Source organism: Pogona vitticeps, chromosome 1 (assembly GCF_051106095.1).
Source record: "Pogona vitticeps strain Pit_001003342236 chromosome 1, PviZW2.1, whole genome shotgun sequence".
NCBI lineage: Eukaryota > Metazoa > Chordata > Lepidosauria > Squamata > Agamidae > Pogona > Pogona vitticeps.
Window position 1 is genome coordinate 71,610,062 of NC_135783.1, and position 22,334 is coordinate 71,632,395.

Here is a 22,334-nt window from a genome sequence, read left to right on the forward strand (position 1 = left end):
CCTAGGAGGAGTGCTAGGCTTCAGTCTTGTGAGTAGGTGGGATCCTCTTCAGTGGGGCTTTCCTATCAGGGAGGCTCAGGAGCCAAACCTTGTCGTCAGTTCTTCCTCTTGTTGCCTGGGATTCCAGCAACATGGCTATAAAACAGTCTAGAACTGCAAGCTATTGGAAGCAACTTGTTTGATAGATTCTTGCTTTGTTCTTGTGTCCTTGGGCCCTGCTTGACCCTTCAGAGTATTTTCTGGTCTATAAATTCAGATTGCTTTGCTGCAGTGGGTTCTGCGGCACTTGCTCTTCCTGCCTCACCTTTTCTCAGTCTGGGACTTTACTGGCAAGGTGATTGCCCCACCTTATGTAGAATTTGATATATGTTCATCATAGGTCTGAAATGACTTGATGGCATGTAACAACAGCACGTGGGGAGTCTCTAGAACAGTGGCTCCCAATCTTTGGTCTCCAAATGTTCTTAGACTAAAACTCCCAGAAGCCTTCACCACTACCTGCATTTGACAGCATTTCTGGGAGTTGTAGTCCAAGAACATCTGAGGACACAAGGTTGGAAACCATTGCTCTTGACTCTGTATGGAAATAACTTAGATGTAATTGATTGTATGCCATGTGTGACTCAGGGATGGCACCAAAAATGGTAATTTCACGTTGAAATTTCCTGCCCTGCTCCAATGTGTACGACCACATATTCCATGGCACAACACCACCATGTAAGGGGCTGGATTTAGATTCAATTATATTATCATTTGTTAAAATAATTACAATTATCCTATCTTCGCACTAAAAGATAGCAGTCAAGGTATGCAACATACATCTTTAAAGGCAATTTGAACAGTAAAAGCATTAAAATCACAATAATGAAAACAATTTAAACAGCTAAATTGAAAATATGTGTGTTCACAAGCTTCTGAAAGCAGTAAGAACAGGCCAACTGGAACCATTGGGGTTTAAGTTCATCACAACTATCTCTGGTACAGCTGATCTCAGTGTTTTTGTAACCAACCCAACCTTTCCCCTCTTCCCTTCTGTAAATATATCTCCATAGCCCAAGCAGCTACAGATCCCAGTTTCCATTTTTGTGTCCACTGAAGGCTGAATCAATATCACAAAAATCACCATGACTGTGTCACCCAGCATCATTGATTGAGCAATTTGAATTTCATGGTTGTTGTGGGTTTTTCAGGCTCTTTGGCCATGTTCTGAAGGTTGTTCTTCCTAACGTGTTGCCGGTCTCTGTGGCCTGCATCTTCAGAGGACAGCAGCACTCTGAGCAGTTTTGAGGGAGGGAATTTGAATTTCCCTCCCTCAAAACTGCTCAGCCCTAGAGAATGTCTGTTACAGAAACGTCTTTCACCTTCCACTGGTAACCAAAAAGCATCATCAGAGAAAGAAAAAGAAAAGGCCTAGAGATATCCTTCCCCTGAAAACTACTTTTAGGATTTACTCGAATGGTTTCATAGTTCATTTTACTTCAGAAAATTTTTTTTCTCAATCTTTGTCAGTTCAGTCATGTAAAATGCATTGAATTGGTAGCTCGAGCTAGAAACTCAGTTTTACTCATTTGCTGGCTGTATAAATATTTTAAGACTGGTTTCTTGCATATCCAGCATTTAAGGAAAGGTGAGTGGTAGCAGTATTAGCTCTGAGGAGTGGACCAAGGAGGCTAAATCCAGTTGTTAGTTCCAACAGGACTAACTCACTGAGTTAACACAATTTATATAAATGTGACTAACAAATATGTATAAAGGTCAGGTGCAAGTACTAGATAAGTCCAGCTAAGACCATTTCACTTCAGATAAGGATTCCAATAATGACTGCCAATGCTGATTCAGCTAAATTGCCAAAATTAACTAAAAAGGTGTTCTCAGATTTCTATTTAAAAACAGCTTATAAGCATCTTACAAACAAAACCATAACTTTCTAATTCTGCTCCAAGGCAAGAAAATAAACTATCACTCTTCTATATTTTTATGTTAATCATCTGAAGAGAAAGATAAATGTGTCAAGAATAAGAAAAAATAATAATAATAACACAACATTTAATTCAGTCTTAATACAAGTCGCCTAGCACTGACAACCTGAATGGTCTTATGGTTTCAAACAGAGATAGGTACAAACTGTTAGTTCATTACCACCGCAAGATGTGTTGGACAGTTTTGGATTCCCACCACCTCCTGCAGCGCCCCAAGGACATGGGGCAGGGAAGCCAGGACACTGCTTCTGAGTGGGCGCTTGCCGGGGAGGGGGGGAGCAAGGTGCTGAATGCCAAACATCTGTTGTGGCAGTAAACAAACTGGAGCAAACTGCCAAACTGGAGCTTTGCACCCATATCCAGTTTAAAACAGTGCCACGAAACAACCTCTGCTCTTGAAAAGTGCAGAAACAGTAGCAAGACAAGGCAATACAGAACTATGAACACACAAAATAACAGCACACAGACTGAAATTTGCAATGTTCATTTTTAAGAAATGTACCCTTTTCCTAACAGCATGGTATGCTTGGGATAGTAAATACATATTTTACATATTTTTTCTGCATCCCTCAGTTTTGCATCCTTGAGGTAAATACTTCACTTGATTTGTTCGTACTTAGAAGTACTTTATAACTTTCATTTACCAATGAGAAAAAAACAACAACAGGAATACCTGGAATAAGTAGACATCTCCAAAACAGTTGCTCAGACAGAAAACATTCTCCTTCTTGGGGTGTTCTGGACAAGACTGCACTATACAGTCTTCTGCAAACAGTGCATATCTGAGTGAACTGTTCTGCTCCATGGAATTCTTTCCATAAGTTTCGTAAAACAGAAGTGTACATCCTTTACAAAAGGAAAAAAGAAAAATATATTTAAGGCCGTGGTTTATTTCATTGAACTCTCTCTCAATCAGTCTCCTTAAGATACACAGCGCAGTTGGAATTGGGAGCAACTCTCCATATCATAACCGTACAGGACATCAAGTGTGAACTAGGCCACATTGTTATAGATGTATGTCAATAAAGTTATTATTATCATCACTCCATTTATTTTGTCAGGAACACACAAAGTGCCTTACATAAAAGTTGATGTAAAAATTATCTAACATAAGTTTTTTATTTGCATTAGCCTTATGCCTTAGCAAGGTGAATATATTTGCAAAGATATAAAATCAACATATTAAAAGTGTAAACATTATGTAAACTGTCATTCAGACATCCATAAGAAAATTAACAATTACATTCAGAAATCTAAAACAAATATAGGAAGCATGAGTACAACAAGAGCATTACTTCCTAAGCAATCAATGCTTTTGTGCAACTACACAAAAGGCATAACTTTTAGCATTGAATTGTCATAAGTTCACAACTCTTTGCAGGCATTATCTGTTGCATGCTGATTCACAATCTTTCTTAACTTTCTGCAATTCACTACAAAAAGTTATGACTTTTGCATCACTGTATAATCAGACTTCAGTCTGATTTTCACTGAAATCAGTTGAGCTTTCTTTCAGATACCTTACACTTCACTAGCATGTTTCTCCTTATGCCCTCTAGCTTTTGTCTACCTACTCTTCTACACTGTATTCAGCAATAAGGCATATGTCACTGACTGTTTTCATCTAAGGCAGACAGTTATGCTGCCTGCATCTAATCATAAATCACTGCAGAAAAGATGTGCTCAAGAGTCAGGGTGGTATGTCAGAATACTGATCATGGTATGTGTGTGTGTGTGTGTGCATGCGCGCAAATTCATGTGCACATCTAGATCCACAATCTTACAACTTAACCTATTATACAACAGAAACATATGCAATTAATTTGAGAAGGAACTCAACCCAGTTGTGTTTGTGCATAAGAATGTGGTATATAAGTTACAAACACCACACTGCAGTAACCTACATTAATTTCAAATAGTACTCTTAGTAACCACTCAAAATATTACCACAATTTAAAAAAGTTTATTGTGGCAGTTCAATCTTTCAGGAGACACCAGGACTATACTAATATTTGCAAATAAAATTAACAGAATCTCATAATACATTTTATATCAACAAGTCTACACAACTTGAATGATGTCACTAACTGTAGCAATTTGGGGGAAGATTAAAAGTTTCCTATTCCCTCTGGCGAGGTTTCAGGAATCCCTGGGGGATTTCATCCTCCAGGGGAAGCCTTTCAGAGCTGCAGAACAGGGGGAGACTCTTCGGTACTCAAAAACTGATTGCCACAGCAGATGGCATCATCTGAGCTGTGCAACAGAGTTGTGCAATAGGATTCCAGCCAGTATACAGAGACTAGCTGCACTATTATTTACCTTTATCTGAAATAACACAATAAACACATTGATTTTATTTGCTTAACATGAATGGTCACTGCTGTTTTCTACCTGCAACCTGTTCAATATAAAGACCTGGGAAACACCATAGCACCTGAAATACGGTGTTAGAAAGCATGCACAACTGGAAACTCATTACAGCAGTACATCTTTTTTTCGGTTAGACAAAAAATTAAATCCAGCACTAAGCCTTAACTTGAGCAGGCCCATGAAATCAGTGAGGATTTGGTAAGTCAACTGCTTTGCAAATTCCACTAATTCAATAGGTTTATTCTAGCTGAAACTTACTACTAGATTTCAGTCAAAGAGTGCTTAATAATTCCTCCATCGTAAGCAAAGCTTTTGCTTACGTTCTTTTACTCTCTGCGGTTAGAATCCCACTGTTGATTTATGCTCGCATAAAGGAAACTGCAGAGGCCTTTCTGGCAAATTGCCACTCAGTAATGAGGTGTTGTTTGTATTATAGGACACACACCCAATCATGTAATTGGGTACATATGTGTACAGTGAGTTCGCATGATGAAATTGTTTCCTGGTTATTAATTAATACATCACTAAAAATGGCATAGAAGATGCATCTCTAAAGCTTCTTCCCGGTAACTACAGTGATATTTGAATTCAGTGGAGACAATGTATCATACAGTCTATCACCATCCACTGGTCAATGGTTACTTTCAGGTTTGGCTGGGAAATGCTTAAATTCATGTGTATTTAACAAATAGCAGATTCTCAGCCCTAATACAATGCCCTCCAAAAAATAGGTCCTGATAAGGACTATGTCAGAAACCACACTCATTTAGTTTTTTGATCCAAATATACCAGAGCATCATAAAAACGGGACATAGAGATATGCTTCTTATGCTCTTATCTACCAAAAACATATGAATTCATGTTGTTGATTTAACAATGTGCCTAGCATTCTCTGTTATTTCTTTATCATATAGTTTTCAAGTGCTATGAACACTCCTTACACCACAAGTAGGAAACATGGTCCTCCAGATGTGTTTGGATTGCAATTAGCACCAGTCCTAGGAAATGTAAGTGTACCCCAAATGTAGCCCAAAAACATCTGGAGATTCACATGTCTCCCATCCTTGCTGCAAACACAATAGCTGATATCCTGTTGTGCTACTACATGCATGTAAAACATGACTGCTAAAGCAGCAGAAAAACTGCACTGGGGTGGAAGGAATATCCATAAAGCAATTCTGCACGTGTGTTGCACAACAGTCATGATGTGCATCACATAATTGATCCCACAATTGAAACATGATCATAAATTGCACTAACAACTGCACAAACATGATATGAATCACATAACTATGACATGAACTTTGCAAGTGATCATGCCATCAATGCTCACTGTCTAGCACACTTTTGCAGTTTTCAATGTACATTATCCTTCAACAGGATTTCAGGTTCTGTGTAATTACCCACTCACAACTTTTCTCCAAAGATCATCACCAAATTATTTTTTAAATCAGTATAACGGATATTGTATGGCAACCTTTAGAAGCCATTACATAGGAGCGTTGTGGGCAACACCACAAGCCTAAGATTGGGAAAGATGACATCGCATTTTGTGAATCTTTGTCTACACTTTCCCCCAGTTACTTTCAACTGCTTAGCACCAGCCCACTCTCCCTCTTTGACATCAAAGTGTACACGTGGTCAGGTTCAAACAGCAGCAAGGTTATCTTCCTGAATCTATTATGAGTGGAAGGGACAACATGTAATTGCTCCTGAAGAGGCACAATCATACAGCAGCCAATACAGTATACAGATAGGGCATGCTTTGATTGATTGCTTGAAAAAAGGCTAGAATGCAAAACCTCATGCTCTGCTGGTCAAGCTACATGAACATTGTTTGACTGAAAAATCCTGCAGCATTTTCAAAATGAATATGAGTTTTGGAAACAATTCTCTCTCCCCCTCTTTCCTTCCTTTTTGTCCAACAGATTCTCAGTAAATTCATGCACAGGCAAGACTGCATAAATCCCAATTCAAAACCAATTATGGCATCTTTTTCATATATATAAAATGTTATATATATTTAATAATTACGTATATACATTTAACAATAATGTTAAATGAGTTTTAAAACTATTGAAAATGTATATTTTTGAAACATAAGAATAAGCCATCACTGTGATTTTCTATTACAATTCTACGTAGAAGACACTTCTCTCAAGAAATACACAGTGCCCACAATCTCTATCCTCATACAGAATAAGGCAGCCTTCTCATGACTTTTCCCCAGGGACAGACTACAGCATCCATGATATGATCAGAACGTGTCTGGAATGGAGTACCCCTTGGCCAGATAAATTAATTAGGCATAACAGATGGAAAGAAAGGGGGGAAGCATTCAATGTTAAAGGAATGGTCTTGGTGGCCTTTTAAGCACTATTGAAGTCTCAGATCACCCATCAATCTACTTTTGGCAGATAACCAGATGGTAGTAAACTCTTTCTTGTTATTGAACAATTAAACACAGATCATGGGAAGTTAAAAGAAAATAAAACTACCAACACACCACACATTGTGTTCAGCTTTATGTTGGAAACATCAGTGCAAACTCTGCAAGCACTTACATGCTATGAACACACTAGCTGACCGATGTCTCGCAAACTGAGTTTTTGAAAATAAATTGAGCACAAGAAGAGTTCTACCACAAACCCCCCACATTTAGGGCATTTTAGTGGCAGGAATCATAACAGAGCCAGAACAGGAACAGACAGTAACATTAAAGCCACTATACAAACATTTTGGAGATGTTTGCTTCATCAAGAAACCCATCAAACTATCAACTGCACTATGAAAAACCTCAGGAACAAGAATAAAAATGAAATGAAAATGGCCAACGAATGAATGAAAACGGCCAATGGATACATAGTGCAATTTATTGAGAACAAATTCGATACATACTTCTGTTAAAACAACAACAGCCATCACCAAGAACAAGAACAATAGAACATGCATTATTTACTCTTTGACACATGTTGCCTGCTGATTTCACATATCATTCCAGGCATTATGTGCCACAGTGAAGAAAATTGCTATGCATCTCAGATTTACAGACCAGCAGGGTAGCTTCTTGTGGAGATGGAATGAATGGACAACTGTCTGTGACTGGTGTGTTTGTGTGTGTATCCTATCATTCTTAGCCATTTCTTGTCCTCATCCTCCTCTTTTGTTGCCCACTTCTGTTTCCTCTCATCAGAAATCTGTTCTCATCAGGCTGATGCCCATCACCCTCACTCTCTATATTTGCCCAGGGTAGGGGAGTGGGAAGGAGAAGAGAAGGGAACTCTGATCTGTGCAGGTTCCCTCCCCTTCTGTTCTATAATCGCATGATGTTTCTGCACTACCTTCCCGACTCTATGATTCCTGCTGTGAGCTAAATGGATGAACTGATTCCCCCACCCCACCCCCATCTCTCACTACCTCCTCTTTTTCCTTCTGATCCTCCTTTTCACATTTGTTTTATCTGGCAGCAGTGACAACAGAGGTAATGAGGAAGGCAACCCAACCCACACCACTCATATTGGCCCTACCAAGGATGCCCACTTCCTGCTGGTATGCAGTTAGCAGCAGTAGATACAGAGACATTAGGAATTGCACAGGCTCCCAAGAATGGCTGAAGGAAAACAGCACTCCTTTCCACTGAGGACACGGTCATACCAATCAAATGTATCTCTGTGGCTACATGACTTTTAATCGTGTTCCTGCTGTGTTTTGCAGTCATGTTGTATTTATTCCATGTGCGTCCCAATGTGGTTTTGGACTACAGTGGGGTCTCTACTTAAGAACTTAATCCGTATTGGAAGGTGGTTCTCAAGTTGAAAAGTTCTTATGTTGAATCTGCATTTCCCATAGGAATGCATTGAAAACCATTTAATCCGTATCTGCTCTTTTCCGTCCATAGAAACTACAGTGGAACCTCTACTTCAGAACTTAATCCGTTTTGGAATGGTGTTCTTAAGTTGAAACGTTCTTAAGTTGAAGCAAAATTTCCCATAGGAATGGACTGAAAACCAATTAATCCGTTCTGGCTGTTTTTTTGTTATGTAGAGGTGCGTTCGTACATTGAAGCATTAGTTCCCATAGGAACTAATGCAAAGCTGGTTAATACGTACTCTACCACTAGGGGGAGAATTTTTTTTTAACCTACGATGACCTAAGGTTAAAAAAAGAGCAGGAAAGTTTTTTTTCCTGTTCTTATCTTGGATTTCTGTTCTCAAGTAGAAGCAAAATTTAGCAAATGGAGCTGTTCTTAAGTTGGATTGTTCTTAAGTAGGGATGTTCTTAAGTAGAGACCCCACTGTACTGAGTAAATAGGTGTATTTGGATACGAATACAAATATCCCAGTGCAGCTAGATTTAATGAAGGGCTGGGTCCTGCAGCTGGTCCATCCAGCGGCGGCAGCCTCGCTCATCCTTCCAATTGCCCCCGGGGCTCTGCTCTCTTCTTGCTCGCCTGACCACTCCAGGCGGGGGGAGGGAGGACAAGTGCTGTCCTCTGAAGATGCCGGCCACAGAGACTGGTGAAACGTTAGGAAAAACAACCTTCAGAACACGGCCAAAGAGCCCGAAAAACCCAGAACAACCACAATATTCGTATTCATATACTAATACCCTCATCTCTACTACTGAGTCGTTTCCTTTCAATTCAATAAACACCCTATACCTTCTTATTGAAACTACTGTATTTGACAGAAGTTAACTGACACATTGACAAGCACTGCAATTTTTTAAAAATGAAAATAGTTTAAAAGGACATGCAGGCTGACAGTAATTCAAAAAGGTTGCAATAAGACCGTTCACACACTCAGAAATGCAACCTTTTAAAAAAAAACCACAACAAAAAAAGTAGAAGACTCTGGCTGAGTGAGAAATGCAGTTAGCATGTTTGCTGGGTGAATGATTTGCATTGCCGTGCATCATATAACCTCAAATTTACGATATGAATTCAGTGGGGGACAGGAAGGCAACATTTGACTTTTGTGACTGTATCCTGAGTGCCAACCACTTCCCCACCCCCACCCCCAACATTCTGATTGACTGCTAACAGCAACCCTTGTGATGCTATTCAACACAACATTTACCTGGGTGATTTTACATACAATGGACTAAAGGGAAGATTAAAGGGAAGAGGGTTACATAGAAGAACATAAAAGTTTGATTTATCCCTCTTTGATTAACATGAATGATCCATGTTTTAGAGGCTTTTTCCTGGAAAACTACAAATCATGAAAAAAGTGCCTCTTCTGTGTTTTCCTGCCTTTGTGGTAACATGAAAAAGCCAATCCCTAATGTTGACCTCTTCTTGGAGTAAATTATTCTTAATCCACGTTACTCAATGCATGCAGTTATCCCTCACCTTGTTCAGCATATCAACATCTTAGATGGCTTTGAAACCCATTTACAATGTATCCAGCAATTAATTTAATTACTGATGTTTCTGCCATATAACAGGATTTCCTAGCTGGGTGCACTCCAAAATAGGTGCAGTAATAGTCTGAACACAAGCTCTGCTTAAAATTTTATTCTAAGTTGTGACTCTATTACACATATCAACCAAATACACAGTAGCTGACAAATTGTTACAACAATGGGCAACAAGAAAATATGCATAAGGAGTCTGTTCTATGCAATACACGGAACACTTCTCAGTTGAACGAGATAGGAACTCATTACTATCCAACTTTCAGCCCACTCTTAAAGCTGCTCACTAACCATTGCCAGCTCCCTTGTTTAAGAAACCTGGCTTCCATGAAAAATGGCTTTCAGGCAGATATGAATTTCAAGGAAGCACCAATGGCAAAATCTGCAAGCCACTGATGATAGGTAGTCTCCTTCACTACAAATATAATGAATGCTAACAAATATCTTTGCCCTCCATGAAAAGGGAGATCTTGACACACTGAGACACTGTGTTAAAAAAACACCAACTACTGAAAGATTTATCACTGACACATGGGAGCAAAAAAAGACCAAGTCTTTTTTAATCATAATCACTAGCAATCCCCCCCCCCCCGGAACCAGAGAGTATCTAATGGTCATTTTTGGGCAAGATATAAGGTGTTTGTGCAAAATAAAAAAAATTAAACAGTTTTTTAAATTGTGAGGGTTTTTTTTCCCAAAATAAATCCTGAATGCACTCAATTCCATCCATTGGAATAAAAACTTCCAAAAATGGTTCTTATTTGCAAAAATTGTATCCCTGTTCTTCCAAGCACACATTCACATGGAAGTCAGGAAATTTGGTTGATCATATGACCAACACTGGGCACAGATCCTGCAGTAGCATGGTGCTTTCCCCCAATAATGTTACATCTTCTTTCATACATGACGGGAGTTACTAGAGAACCACAGAACTACGGAGTTGGAAGATACACCAAGGGCCATCTAGTTCAACCACCCACCAACACAGGAAATCCATAGCTAACTCTCCTTAAGCTTCATGAATTTTGTTAATCAAAATCTGTGGAGGATATCAGTCTTCCAGGAGTTTATCAGCTGTCAAGTTTCATAAGTTGCTGTATTTTCCAGGATGCATATTACAATCATATTTTGCTTAGGTCAAAGAAAAGAGGGAAATGTGTGCATGGTTTTCACATCTCCAGAGAGTATACTGTTGAGAAGGAAACCCATTTCATTTCCCCCTAATAGAACAAGCACCTAGAGTACAAAGATAGTGTAAATAATTAACAAGAGTTATTAGCATATACACCAAAGACAAATGGAATATAATGTGTTCGTTACAAGGATCTGAATCATGCATACGTGTGCATGGGATAAAGGTACAGTGGTGCCTCACTTGACAATTACTTCGTTAGATGAGGAAATTGCTTGATGATGAAGTTTTTGCAATTGCTTTTGCAATCGCAAAATGATATTTTAATAGGCAAAAATTGCTTAACGACGATCGGCTCCCTGCTTCAGGAACCGATTTTTCACTTAACAACGATCTTTACAGCTGATCATTGGGTCTTCAAAATGGCCGCCTGCTGTTTAAAATGGCTCCCCACTGTGTTTTAGGATGGATTCCTCGCTTTACAGGCAATGAAAATGGCCACCCTATGGAGGATCTTCGCTGGACGCTGAGGTATTTCGCCCATTGGAACGCATTGAACCGGTTTTCAATGCATTTCAATGGGCTTTTTCATTTCGCTTGATGAGGATTTCGCTTAACAGCTATTTGAACAGAACAAATTATCCTCATCAAGTGAGGCACCACTGTACTTGAAATGGGGATGCAGGAGGAATTATAAAACACTAAAGAGGCAATATTTTGAAAACTTTCATTTCAGCACACAAAATATTTTTGAACATATGTAGTAACAGATTCAGAAGCGCTGAAGCTCCAAAGTCACAACCATAAGCCATGACTTACCTTTCAACGTCACCCAGTATTGTTTCCATTTTCTCCGTGTAACTAGCTCGAGCTTCTTTTCTTTCTGCATGGTCACAAGAGGTTTGAAGAAGAGCCACCCAGCTTTGCGAACAACTCCTTGCTCTTTCTCATATAGCAGATCTAATTGTTCTAAAGAGCTAAGTGACTCACTACTTGAGTCCTCAGTTTCAGTGGAAACATCTGTGTTCTCAAGGTTGGGCCTGCTCAAATCCAGCTCCCGCATAAAATTCTCATAAATGTTCTGTCTGAGGACATCGCTGCTGATTGCACCGGCAGATTCACTCCTCTGGGGAAAGAGGTGACCAGAGCTGGGTGACCACAGAGAACCAGAGAGATGTAAAGAACCAAGAGGATCTGGAGAAAAACATTCAATTCCAGTGTCGAAGTATTCATTTGAATCCGTACATTTTGGTTCCTGTGAATAGCCAGGGGAAAAAACACACACAATCAACGGAGTTTTACTTGTAACATTTATAGTCAACCCTCAACTTACAAATGGCCCTAGTTACAAACATTTTGAGTTACGAACTGCTCTGATAGGAAAATATTGCCCCGACTTGCGAACTTTGATTCAAGTTATGAACGGAAAAACACACGGGAGGTGGGGAAAGTGCGGAATTTGAACTTTCAGGTGCTTGCCTTGGCTTGTCTTGGCTGAGAAGGTGCTTTCAAAGGTGTTATGTCATCTTAGGTTAAAAGGAAAAAAAAGAAAAAATCTGCCCCTAGTGGTAGGAACGGATTAACCGGCTTTGCATTAGTTCCTATGGGAACTGATGCTTCGACTTACAAACTGCCCCTGAACCTAAGAACCAAAAGCAGCCGGAATGGATCAATTGGTTTTCAATGCATTCCCGTAGGAAATGTTGATTCGACTTACAAATTTTTTTACTTACGAATGGCCTTCCAGAATGGATTAAGTTTGTAAGTTGAGGGTTGGCTGTACCTCCTGCTTTTTGTCTAATGAGCTCAATGCATCAAATACAGCTGCCTTTCTCCCACGCTCTATCGTCATAATGCCCTGTGAACAGTGCATGGAGTGACTGGCCTATGGTCACTCAGTGAGGTTCATGGTTTAGTGGAGAGTAGAATTGCAATCCCCTTTCCCCAGTCCAACAGTGATCAAATAGGTGAGCAATTCAAGCTTTTAAAAGTTACTTTTTTTACATTGCAACACCCGGAGCCCCTCAACCAGCATGACTGTATATCCATGTGGATTAAGGGATTCTGGAACATTAGACTAAAAAAGAAAACTTGTCTAAACTCTGGGCAGGGCTGGAAATATCAGGACAAGAACAGAGGCTGGTCCAGCGGAGCATTTGTTTATTTATCTAACTCAGACCTGGCCAAAGTTCGGCCCAAGGGGCACATACGGCCGGTAAGCTGCTCCTGTCGTTGAACATCAAAACCATTTATAGCTTTTTGTCTAAAGTTGATCAGTTGTTTATCTTTAACATACTGCAAAAAACCTCTTTAGTATTTGTGAAGATTAACAAGTTTAAAATAAAAACAATCATAACATCACTGTTTTATTTTATTTTTAAGTAAAGTTGGTTCAGCCCCCGAACACAGTTCAGATTTTTTATGTGGCCCCCCTATAGAAATTAATTCCCCACCCCTGATCTAACTTATACCATGGCCATCTAGTGATGATCCACTACTCTTGGTGGCTACAAAAGACATAAACAAAAGCACACAGTGAACAAGATTAAAATGACAAAGAAAGGAAAGAAGAGCCCATCCAAAATCCCAACTGTCTAGCAAAGACTGGTTAAATTAATTTTCCTGCTCTGCAAAAGGGATTGGCTGTGTGTATTAGTTATGCGCAAGATGCCAACACTTTTTTTTGCTGGAGATTATACCTTCGTTTTGATGGCCAGATTTAATCTAATCATCATAATGACAACTGCAGCGACCACATTGCAAGTCTCCTGCTTGGAAACAAGCATAATTAGGAATTTTGACTAAATATTATGAAGAACGTCTTGACATAAGAGCTTTTGAGAGTTGAATGGACTGCCTTAGAAGTCAGTGGCCTCTCTTTTTTGGGAGGCTTTTAAAGAGAAGTTGGATGCCCACATCTCAGGGATATTCCACCTATAGATTTCCTGCATTGATACACGTATGTTAAATGACTTGTGATTCCTTCTGCCTCTACACTTTAATGATTCTATGTTAACCATGTCACAACAACCAAGATTAGCATGTATCATCAGCTGTATACAAGCATTTTCTTTTTGAATTTTCAGGTGCTTCTCTAATTCATATTTTCAAAACATTGTTTGCTGCTTCAGGAAGTCTCACTATCCGTTAGTACAAAGTTATGTTACTCATTTTCACTAGCTGTGATTACATAAAGGAATTTTTATAAGAAGGGCAGGGAACTAAACTATTCAGAGCTGAATGCTTTACATATGATTTTAATTTTAAATCTGGCAGCCCTCATTGCCTAGACCTTCTGCACATACTTCGGTTTATCCAGAGCTTACTCTACGACTGAAATTTCTGCTTGATGGCAAAATATAATAATTACTTTCAACTCCGAATTCAAGACTCATTCCAGAGATCTTTGGACAAAATTTCAGCAGAGCTGAAATGGAGCTGGGACAAGTATCCCTGCATGAGATTACTACTAACATGACTAAATTAGCATACATACATGGGTGGAGTAAATAACAAATGAAGAATTAGCTAATGGCATTAAGTACTGACAGAAATATATGAGACAGTTGTTCACATCTCCATCAGAAGATGCTCAGAACAAGATTTTTTGTTTCCTACACAAATGTTCATAAAGTGTTAAATAAAAGTTTTACTTTGCAGACTTCTTAAAAAATGCTCTGGACAAGAACCAGCTTCAATTGCATGCTGCTGGTCTTCCTTGTAGAAGCACTGGATGCCAGTTTCTTCAAATGATGCTCATCAGAGAGCTAAATTGTGTTTTCAGCAGAACTACCTCCATTCAACATGTGGCCAAAGCAGCAGTCAGCTCTCTGTAAAGTGAGAGCCTTTTCTTATCAGCAGAGAAGGCTATTCCCATGAAAAAGCCACTACTAACATATATTTATTCACTATTAGAAGAAGAACAAATACACAGAGACATATAGTTTTTCTAGTTTTCTCTTATTCTTCCCAAGTCAATTTAGCCGAACAAAAGATGCTATATGTGTATAAGACTATAAAGGTAAAGATTCCCCTTGACAATTTTTGTCCAGTCGTGTTCGACTCTAGGGGGCGGTGCTCATCCCCATTTCCAAGCCATAGAGCCAGCGTTTGTCCGAAGACAATCTTCCGTGGTCACATGGCCAGTGCGACTTAGACACGGAATGCTGTTATCTTCCCACCAAGGTGGTCCCTATTTATCTACTTGCACTTGCATGCTTTCGAACCGCTAGGTTGGCGGGAGCTGGGACAAGCGACGGGTGCTCACTCCGTCGCGTGGATTCGATCTTACGACTGCTTGGTCTTCTGACCCTGCAGCACAGGCTTCTGCGGTTTAGCCCACAGCGCCACCACGTCCCTGTATAAGACTATACTTTTATACTTTTGTCTAAAATCTTTAGACTAAAATTGAGGGTTGTCTTTAAAAATGGAAGTAAGCTGAGGAGAGAACAAAAACAAGTGGAGGGGAAAGCAGGGATCAAAGCAATCTTGCCGCACTTTGATCCCTTTCCCCCTACACTTGCTAAGCCCCACTTATTTTTCTTAATTTTGGATTAGAAAAGTGGGGGGGGCGTCTTACACATGGGGGTGTCTTATACATGGAAAAATATGGTATGTAGTCATTGTAATATGTTAATAGTGAAATCGTAATATAATGATTCAATTGGGGAAAAATCTGCTTGTTTAGCCAAGACATTTTAGTGCATGCTTCCCTAGCAGCAGCCAAAGACAAATGACTGGCACGTTTGCTTAGAAATAGGAAACTGCCTTAAACTAAGCAAGGATGCCAGTCCCTCTTTGCTTAGTATTGTCAACGCTGATTGTCATCAGCTGATCTAGAGTTGCAGATTGGAGTCTTTCCTAGACCTACTTGGAGATCTCTGGGTTTTCCTGGCAGTCTCACTTCAAGTACCAGTCAGAAATTAAATGCTCTAATGAAGTGTAGCAAATATACAATACTTTTTTGAATCATAGATTCATGAAGTTAGAAGCGGCCTATAAGACCATTCAGTCCAGCCCCCTGTTTGATGCAGGAATACAAATCAAAGGATATCTGATAGGGGTTGTCTAAATTTCTCTTGAATGCCTCCAATTTTGGAACACTCACCACCTCTTAATGTAATTGGTTCCATTGATGTCCTGCTCTAACAGTTAGGAAGTTTTTCCTGATATTCAACTACATTTTGGCTTCTATTAACTTGAGTCCATTGTTGCGTATCCTGCCCTCTGGGATGATTGAGAATACATCCTGCCTCTCCTCTGTATGACAGCCTTTCAAGTATTTGAAAAGTGCTATCATATTTCCCCTCAGTCTTCGTTTCTTAAGGCTAAACATGCCCAATTCTTTCAGCCTTTCCTCATAGGGCTTGGTTTCCAGCCTCCTGATCATCCTTGTTGCCTTCTTCTGAACTTGTTCCAATGTGTCAGCATCCTTCTTGAAGTGTGGTGTCCACAACTGCACACAGTACATTAGATGAGGCCTAACCAGTGCCAAATTGAGGGGAATGACTATTTCTCCGGATTTGGAGACTATACTTCTACTAATGCAGCCGGGCCTTCCCTCAATAACCAGCTACTTATATGCAATTTTGTGTTATGCATTACTGCTCTGAATGGATTGTTAGTTCTACTTGTTTTCCTCTCAAAGTGACTTTTTAAAAAATTATACTTAATTGATTTTTGCCTTAATATCACCTGCTAATAGATGTAAGCTGCCTCATTATTCATGGTTCATAATTTTTAAATGTTGCTTTTTCATGATGTTAACCACCATTATGTACTCATTGTTTTCAACTTTAAATATTGTCTTTCATTGTTGTAAGCCGCCTTGGGTTCTTTTCAAGGAGAAAGGCAGGGTAAAACTATTTTAAATTAATAAATAAATATTTGCTTTTTATGTAGCTACGATTCCTCACACTGTTGCCTCATATTCAGCTTGTGATGTATGACAATTTCAAGATCCTTCTCAATCATAGCATTGCTGAGCCAGGTATCCTCCTTCTTGTCACTGTGTGTTTGTTTTCTTTTCCCTGGGTGCAGTACTTTGCATTTATCCCTGTTGAATTTCATTCTGTTGTTTTCAGCTCAGTGCTCAAGCCTATCTAGATCATTTTGAATTTTGTTTCTGTCTTCCCAGGTACAGTACAGTATTAGCTATTCACTCCATTTTGTGTATCTGCAATTTGATTAGCATTCTCTGTATCCCCTGATTCAGGTCATTAATAAAAACAATGAAGAGCACAGGGTCCCCAACCCTTTCCCAATATCATGTGCTTATTTATACTTGAATGCACCCTTCATATCTCATTTGATGATGTCTGTTTTCTACTTGGATATAATAAATGTGGTACCTCCTCCTTGTTACCTCCTCCTAGTTTGAGAAGGAGCCATTAATCATCACCCACTGACTACAATTCTGTTATCAACTGTGTATCCACCTGACAGTTGTCCTATTCAGCCCACACCTAATTAGTGTGCCAATCAGAATATCAAAGGGCACTTTGTCAAAAGCTTTGCTGAAGTTGAGGTATACTACATCTATAGCATTCCCTCTGTCTATCAGGGAGATTACCCAATCAAAAGATCTTATTAATAAAATCTCTTCCCTATCATTTGGGAGAAACAGATTCTTGCCTCTGAGATGGTAACCAGCATCAAGCTAGGCACATGGAGTAAACTAAGTGTGTGATACATTTTGAGTAGGATAACAAAAGATAGTAACACACAGGAAATAAAAAGGGAACAGTGGCTTATGTTGATGGTGTGGAAAGCAAGAATACATGGTGTTCTTGGTAATATAATTGAGGTTGGGCAAAAATTTGCTCCCAGCCACACCTCTTCAACATAACTTGTCATCAACCTTACCTTTTAATTTGTTAAATTCAACAGTAATAAAAAATGACTTTCTGTGTCACACACAATGAAGATGTGCAACTGATGGGACAGGAAATTGTCACATGGAGATAAATTACCACAGTTCTTTTCTTAACATATGCACGTGGAACACCAATCCTTCCCCAATCTCATGTACTTGTTTATACTTGCATGCACCCTTCGTATCTGATTTGATAATGTCAGTTTTTCTACTCAGATATAATAAACATTACCATGGATATATCATATGAAGCAGCCTCAAAATTAAAAAAAAACCTGAAGACTATGAAAGCTGAAGCTATTCTTTGAGTACCATGGGCCTCAAATCATTTAGGTCACTTGGGATTGGCTGTTGCCTTATATGGATAAGCATAAATCCTAAGCAAATACTTTGCACGTACAGTACATAGGAAAAACACTCTTCCCCAATAGATATGTAGTGGAGTATAGGATTTCTGGAAGCCACAGTCCAACATTATTTGGAGGGCACATGGATGGGGAAAGATGCTACAGAGAACTTTAGATCAACAAAACTCTGGAGATATATATCCAGTGCCTTCTCCCCTGTAACACAGCTGAAATGAAGGGCCAGAATCCTATTCATGATGGGAAAGCATTACTGTTGCATGGCTGGAGTGTTCTGTCATTCTCAAACAATATCTGGCTCACAGCTACATAAGCCAAGGATTATCCTGTTGTAAACAGTGGGGCTTACATCTGTGCAAACGGTTAATGCATACCTCTTTGCACAACTGACATATTTCAGCAACTATATATGCACACATAAAAGAACAATAGGATTCCAGACAGAATGTTAGTTTACATACTGCACAAACTGCTCAAGAGTTAGTTTAATATCTAAAGCCAGTGGAAACCCACGAGTAACATGATATCTCCACTACTTAATTCTTATTCATAATAGCTTCATGGCACAGTGGTTAAACTGCAGTACTGCAGCCAAAACTCTGTTCAAAACCTGGATTCAATCTTACATAGTCAGCTCCAGGTTCACTCAGTCTTCCATCCTTCTGAGGTCAATAAATTGAGTACCTAGCTCGCTGGGAGGTGGAGCAATGTGTAGCCTTCCTAATTAAATTGTAAACTGCCCAGAGAGTGCTTTAAGTGCTCTGGGGCTGTACAAAAGCAGCACACTTTACTTTTTGTTTTAACATGCTGTCTAAAGTGGAAACTTATAGGTTTCAGTTATGTATCATTAAAAAAATGTTTACATGGCAACACACCAAACCGAGTATATATATATAGCAATGGGATGGATCCCAGTCACATACTTCAGATGTGACCTTCACATGGAAACCCCACATACCTGTAGCTTTCTCTTCTTTCTTGAAAGGCTTCCAGTCCAATCACTGATCCGGCGCATTCGACTTTTCAGTGTTTCCTTCTTTGTTGTATCCTTATTAAGGGCCATAGATTTCCTGCAGGGGAGAGTGTAGGAAGAGTACTGTGGAAGCTCTCTGTGATCCACCTTTGAGGGAACATCTATGGTGGAGGCGAATGAAACACGGTTGCTTAAACTGGCATGAGTATTGATGAAATCTGCAGAAAGTCCAATATCAGAGGCTTGGCAGCTTCTTAAATTTGAATCCCTACATAAATCACGAAGTGAGGAGAGAGATGAGCTTTGGTTTAACAGTTTCTTGCAGTCCTCCTGAGGAAAGGTGACCTGGACACTTGGATCCATGGTGCTTCTGGGCAAGTACGATCCATCTAGTTCATTCATATCTCCATTATTGCCCCATGGGGCATCATACCATGAAGACTCTGAACTTATGGAGCTCCCTTTACTGGATCTAAGTTTTGAGTCAGTGGCTGACAGGCGATGGCTGCTAGCGTAGCCTGTACTAGAAGTTTCCTTCCCTTCAAGCACATTAGTCTTTTCAGTCTCAGAAGTAGGCGAGTACCGTAGGAGTTGAACTGGTCCACTAGACTCTTCCCTGGAGACTGTGCTGTTGCTGCTGCTGTTGTGAAATTCAACCCTCAAACATCCGTCCAGCTTTCCCAGTGTCTTAATGAGAACTTTGGGGCTCATTCTGTCATCTGATGGGGGGCTCTCTTTCTTTCCATAGCAATTTAAAAAGTGTCCATTACATTCCCTGGATGCAACATGGTTGTTTGTAGCCTCAAAGTCAATGTACTGAAAACCATTATCAGGCAAAAATATATTACTACTCCCATGGCTATAGTTCCCTGATGAGTGCGTTCGATGTTTGGCATGGCAACTGCTCCTAGAAATCTTCACCACTGGGTCACCGAGTCTTGAAGAATAAGGCTGAGTGCTCTTGAAGTGAGAAAGGCAGCTTCTGGCTAAAGATCGGGATTTGTAGTTTGTGCCACTGATGCTGTTACTCCATCCTTGTAAGGACTTCTCATCTTTATTATGGGTACCACAAATCTTGAGAGAGCAAGGTTTCTGCTTGGCACCAGACGTAGAATTCGTATGACCTTTTGATCCCTGAGGACTGTACTGGCTTTCTGAGTTCCCCATTTTTCACTAAATTAAGAGAGCACAAATAGCTGCATTACTGAAGGCATCCTCACAAAGACCAATTTTAGAACTACATGTGAAACGTCTTTAAAATGTTTGCTGAAAAGAAAACTAAATATGTGGAGTATTCTTCTATTGGCAGATTTACCAGGGATCGTGTGCATATAGAATATTCTGGAAGTGACCCCTTACTCTTTGTGTGTGTTTGGTGGGGGGAGGGCAGATATAAAGTAAACTAGTATCTACTAGTAGATATCTATGAGTCACAATAGATTGAGAAGGTTGTCTTAATTCTCAAAAGGGACAGATGAAGAAGGATCCACACCTCTCCCACAACTCCAAAATCGGGCTGCTGAAATCAAAGATGCTAGGAAGAAGGAACTAAGAGGCAGCTTGCAGGTTAAAAGACTATTCTAGTCTTGAGAATAAACTAATGCTGAGTTTGCAATCAAGCTTCCTTTTCAGATTTTCTCATCTTTGTATTTAATGTGTAAATAATGACTTTTTTTTAAAAAAAAAAGTCTCAAGGAACACAGCAAGCTCCCTGAGTCAGTTCTTTGGTCTAGCAAGCAAGGCAGTTCTGACAGGCAGCAGGTCTTCAAGGCTTCAACACAAGATTTTTTTTCCTCTGCCATACATTAAACTCTAAGACAGAAGTTCCCAGTCTTGGGTAACCCAGGGATCGCAATTCCAAGAAGCTTTCACCACCAGCTGTGCTGGCCGGGGCTTCTGGGAATTGCAGTCCAAGAACACCTGGGTTACCCAAGGTTGAGAACTACTGCTCTAAGATGTTTATCTGATGATCTCTCATTCATGTACTAGCTGAGCTTCTGCCTTCAGAAGAGATCAAGACTGCTTCGGTTGCTACAGTGGCATCCTCCTCACTCTTTTGGCACGTTCAGTTGTAATGAACTTCATTTCAGAAGTCTGAAATTCACATCTAGTATCTACACAACACTGATTCACATTAGTGTAAGGAGTAAAAGGTTTGTTGTTGTTTTGTGTTGTCAAGTCAGAACAGAGTTTTAATGGCCGCAGTGGGATTTTCAAGGTAAATGAGGCATTTAAGGAGTGGTTTTATTATAGACTGCATATGTCCCGAGAGAAGAAAGTTGCAAGTTAGGAATTTTTAACTAATTAACTGAATACAGTGGTGCCTCGCATAATGAGCGCACCGTTTAACGACAAATTCGCATAGCGACCTAATTTTTAGATCGCTAATGCGATCGCATTGCGATGTTCTGTATCGGCAAAACATTGCATTGCGATGATCGTTAAGCATTTCGCTTACCAATCTTCGCATTGCGATGTTTTTTTAAACAGCTGATCGGCGGTTCCAAAATGGCCGCCGGGTGCCCAAAATGGCCACCACACGTGTTTTCGCGCCCTGCCCTCGTTTACCGAGGGCGCGAAAATGGCGGCGCTATGGAGGAACATCGCCGAACAGTGAGTTTTGGAGCCATAGGAACGCATTAAACGAAGTTTAATGCGTTCCTATGGCTTTTTACGTTCTGTTTAGTGATGTTTTTGCATAGCGACGATTAATCCGGAATGGATTAACGTCGCTATGCGGGGCACCACTGTATGTGTGTTATTCCATATCGCAGCAGCAATGACCATGGATTGCAAATGGCTTGTGAATATGGACATAATAGCTGTTCCCATGATGTGTACCTTGCAAACCATTTTTCAGACTACAGCTTGATATCTAACTCTGGTATCCTTTGCAAAACATGGTTTGTAAGGTAGTACAAGTTCTGTCATAATACCTGTTCAAATCCTTGTTCTGCCTTTATTGTCATCTGCCATCAAGTCATGCTAAAAGAGTTTTCAAGGTATGCGAGATGTCCAAGGAGTGAGTTACCACTGTAAGCCCCAGTGAGTTTCCACAACCAAGTGGGAATTTGTACTCAGGTCTTTTACGTCCTAGATGTTCTATCCACTACATCACACTGGCTCTCACTAAATATGATTATTAGTCGAATGCCTGGATATAATAATGTCACAAAATTATATTTGCTTGAAAAGGCAAGCAAATAGCACAATAAATTGGCAG

The 22,334-nt window shown here is 39.8% G+C and overlaps 2 protein-coding genes across 3 annotated transcripts in view; both read right to left on the bottom strand.

The window, feature by feature from the left end:
• TIAM2 (TIAM Rac1 associated GEF 2) overlaps positions 1–20,278 on the bottom strand; it is a 106,036-nt gene extending 85,758 nt beyond the window's left edge. For both annotated transcript variants that reach the window (XM_078383226.1, XM_020801235.3), the window contains exons 1-3: positions 19,097–20,278; positions 11,719–12,154; positions 2,653–2,825 (exon numbers count right to left, since the gene is read on the bottom strand). In XM_078383226.1, coding sequence (XP_078239352.1) covers positions 2,653–2,825; positions 11,719–12,154; positions 19,097–20,278 — 1,791 coding nt within the window. The remainder of the gene's footprint in view (positions 1–2,652; positions 2,826–11,718; positions 12,155–19,096) is intronic.
• Positions 19,955–22,334, bottom strand: part of SCAF8 (SR-related CTD associated factor 8) — a 242,353-nt gene continuing 239,973 nt past the window's right edge. Inside the window, exon 24 of the transcript XR_012085441.2 lies at positions 19,955–20,284. The gene's annotated coding sequence lies outside the window, so the exon portion shown is untranslated. The remainder of the gene's footprint in view (positions 20,285–22,334) is intronic.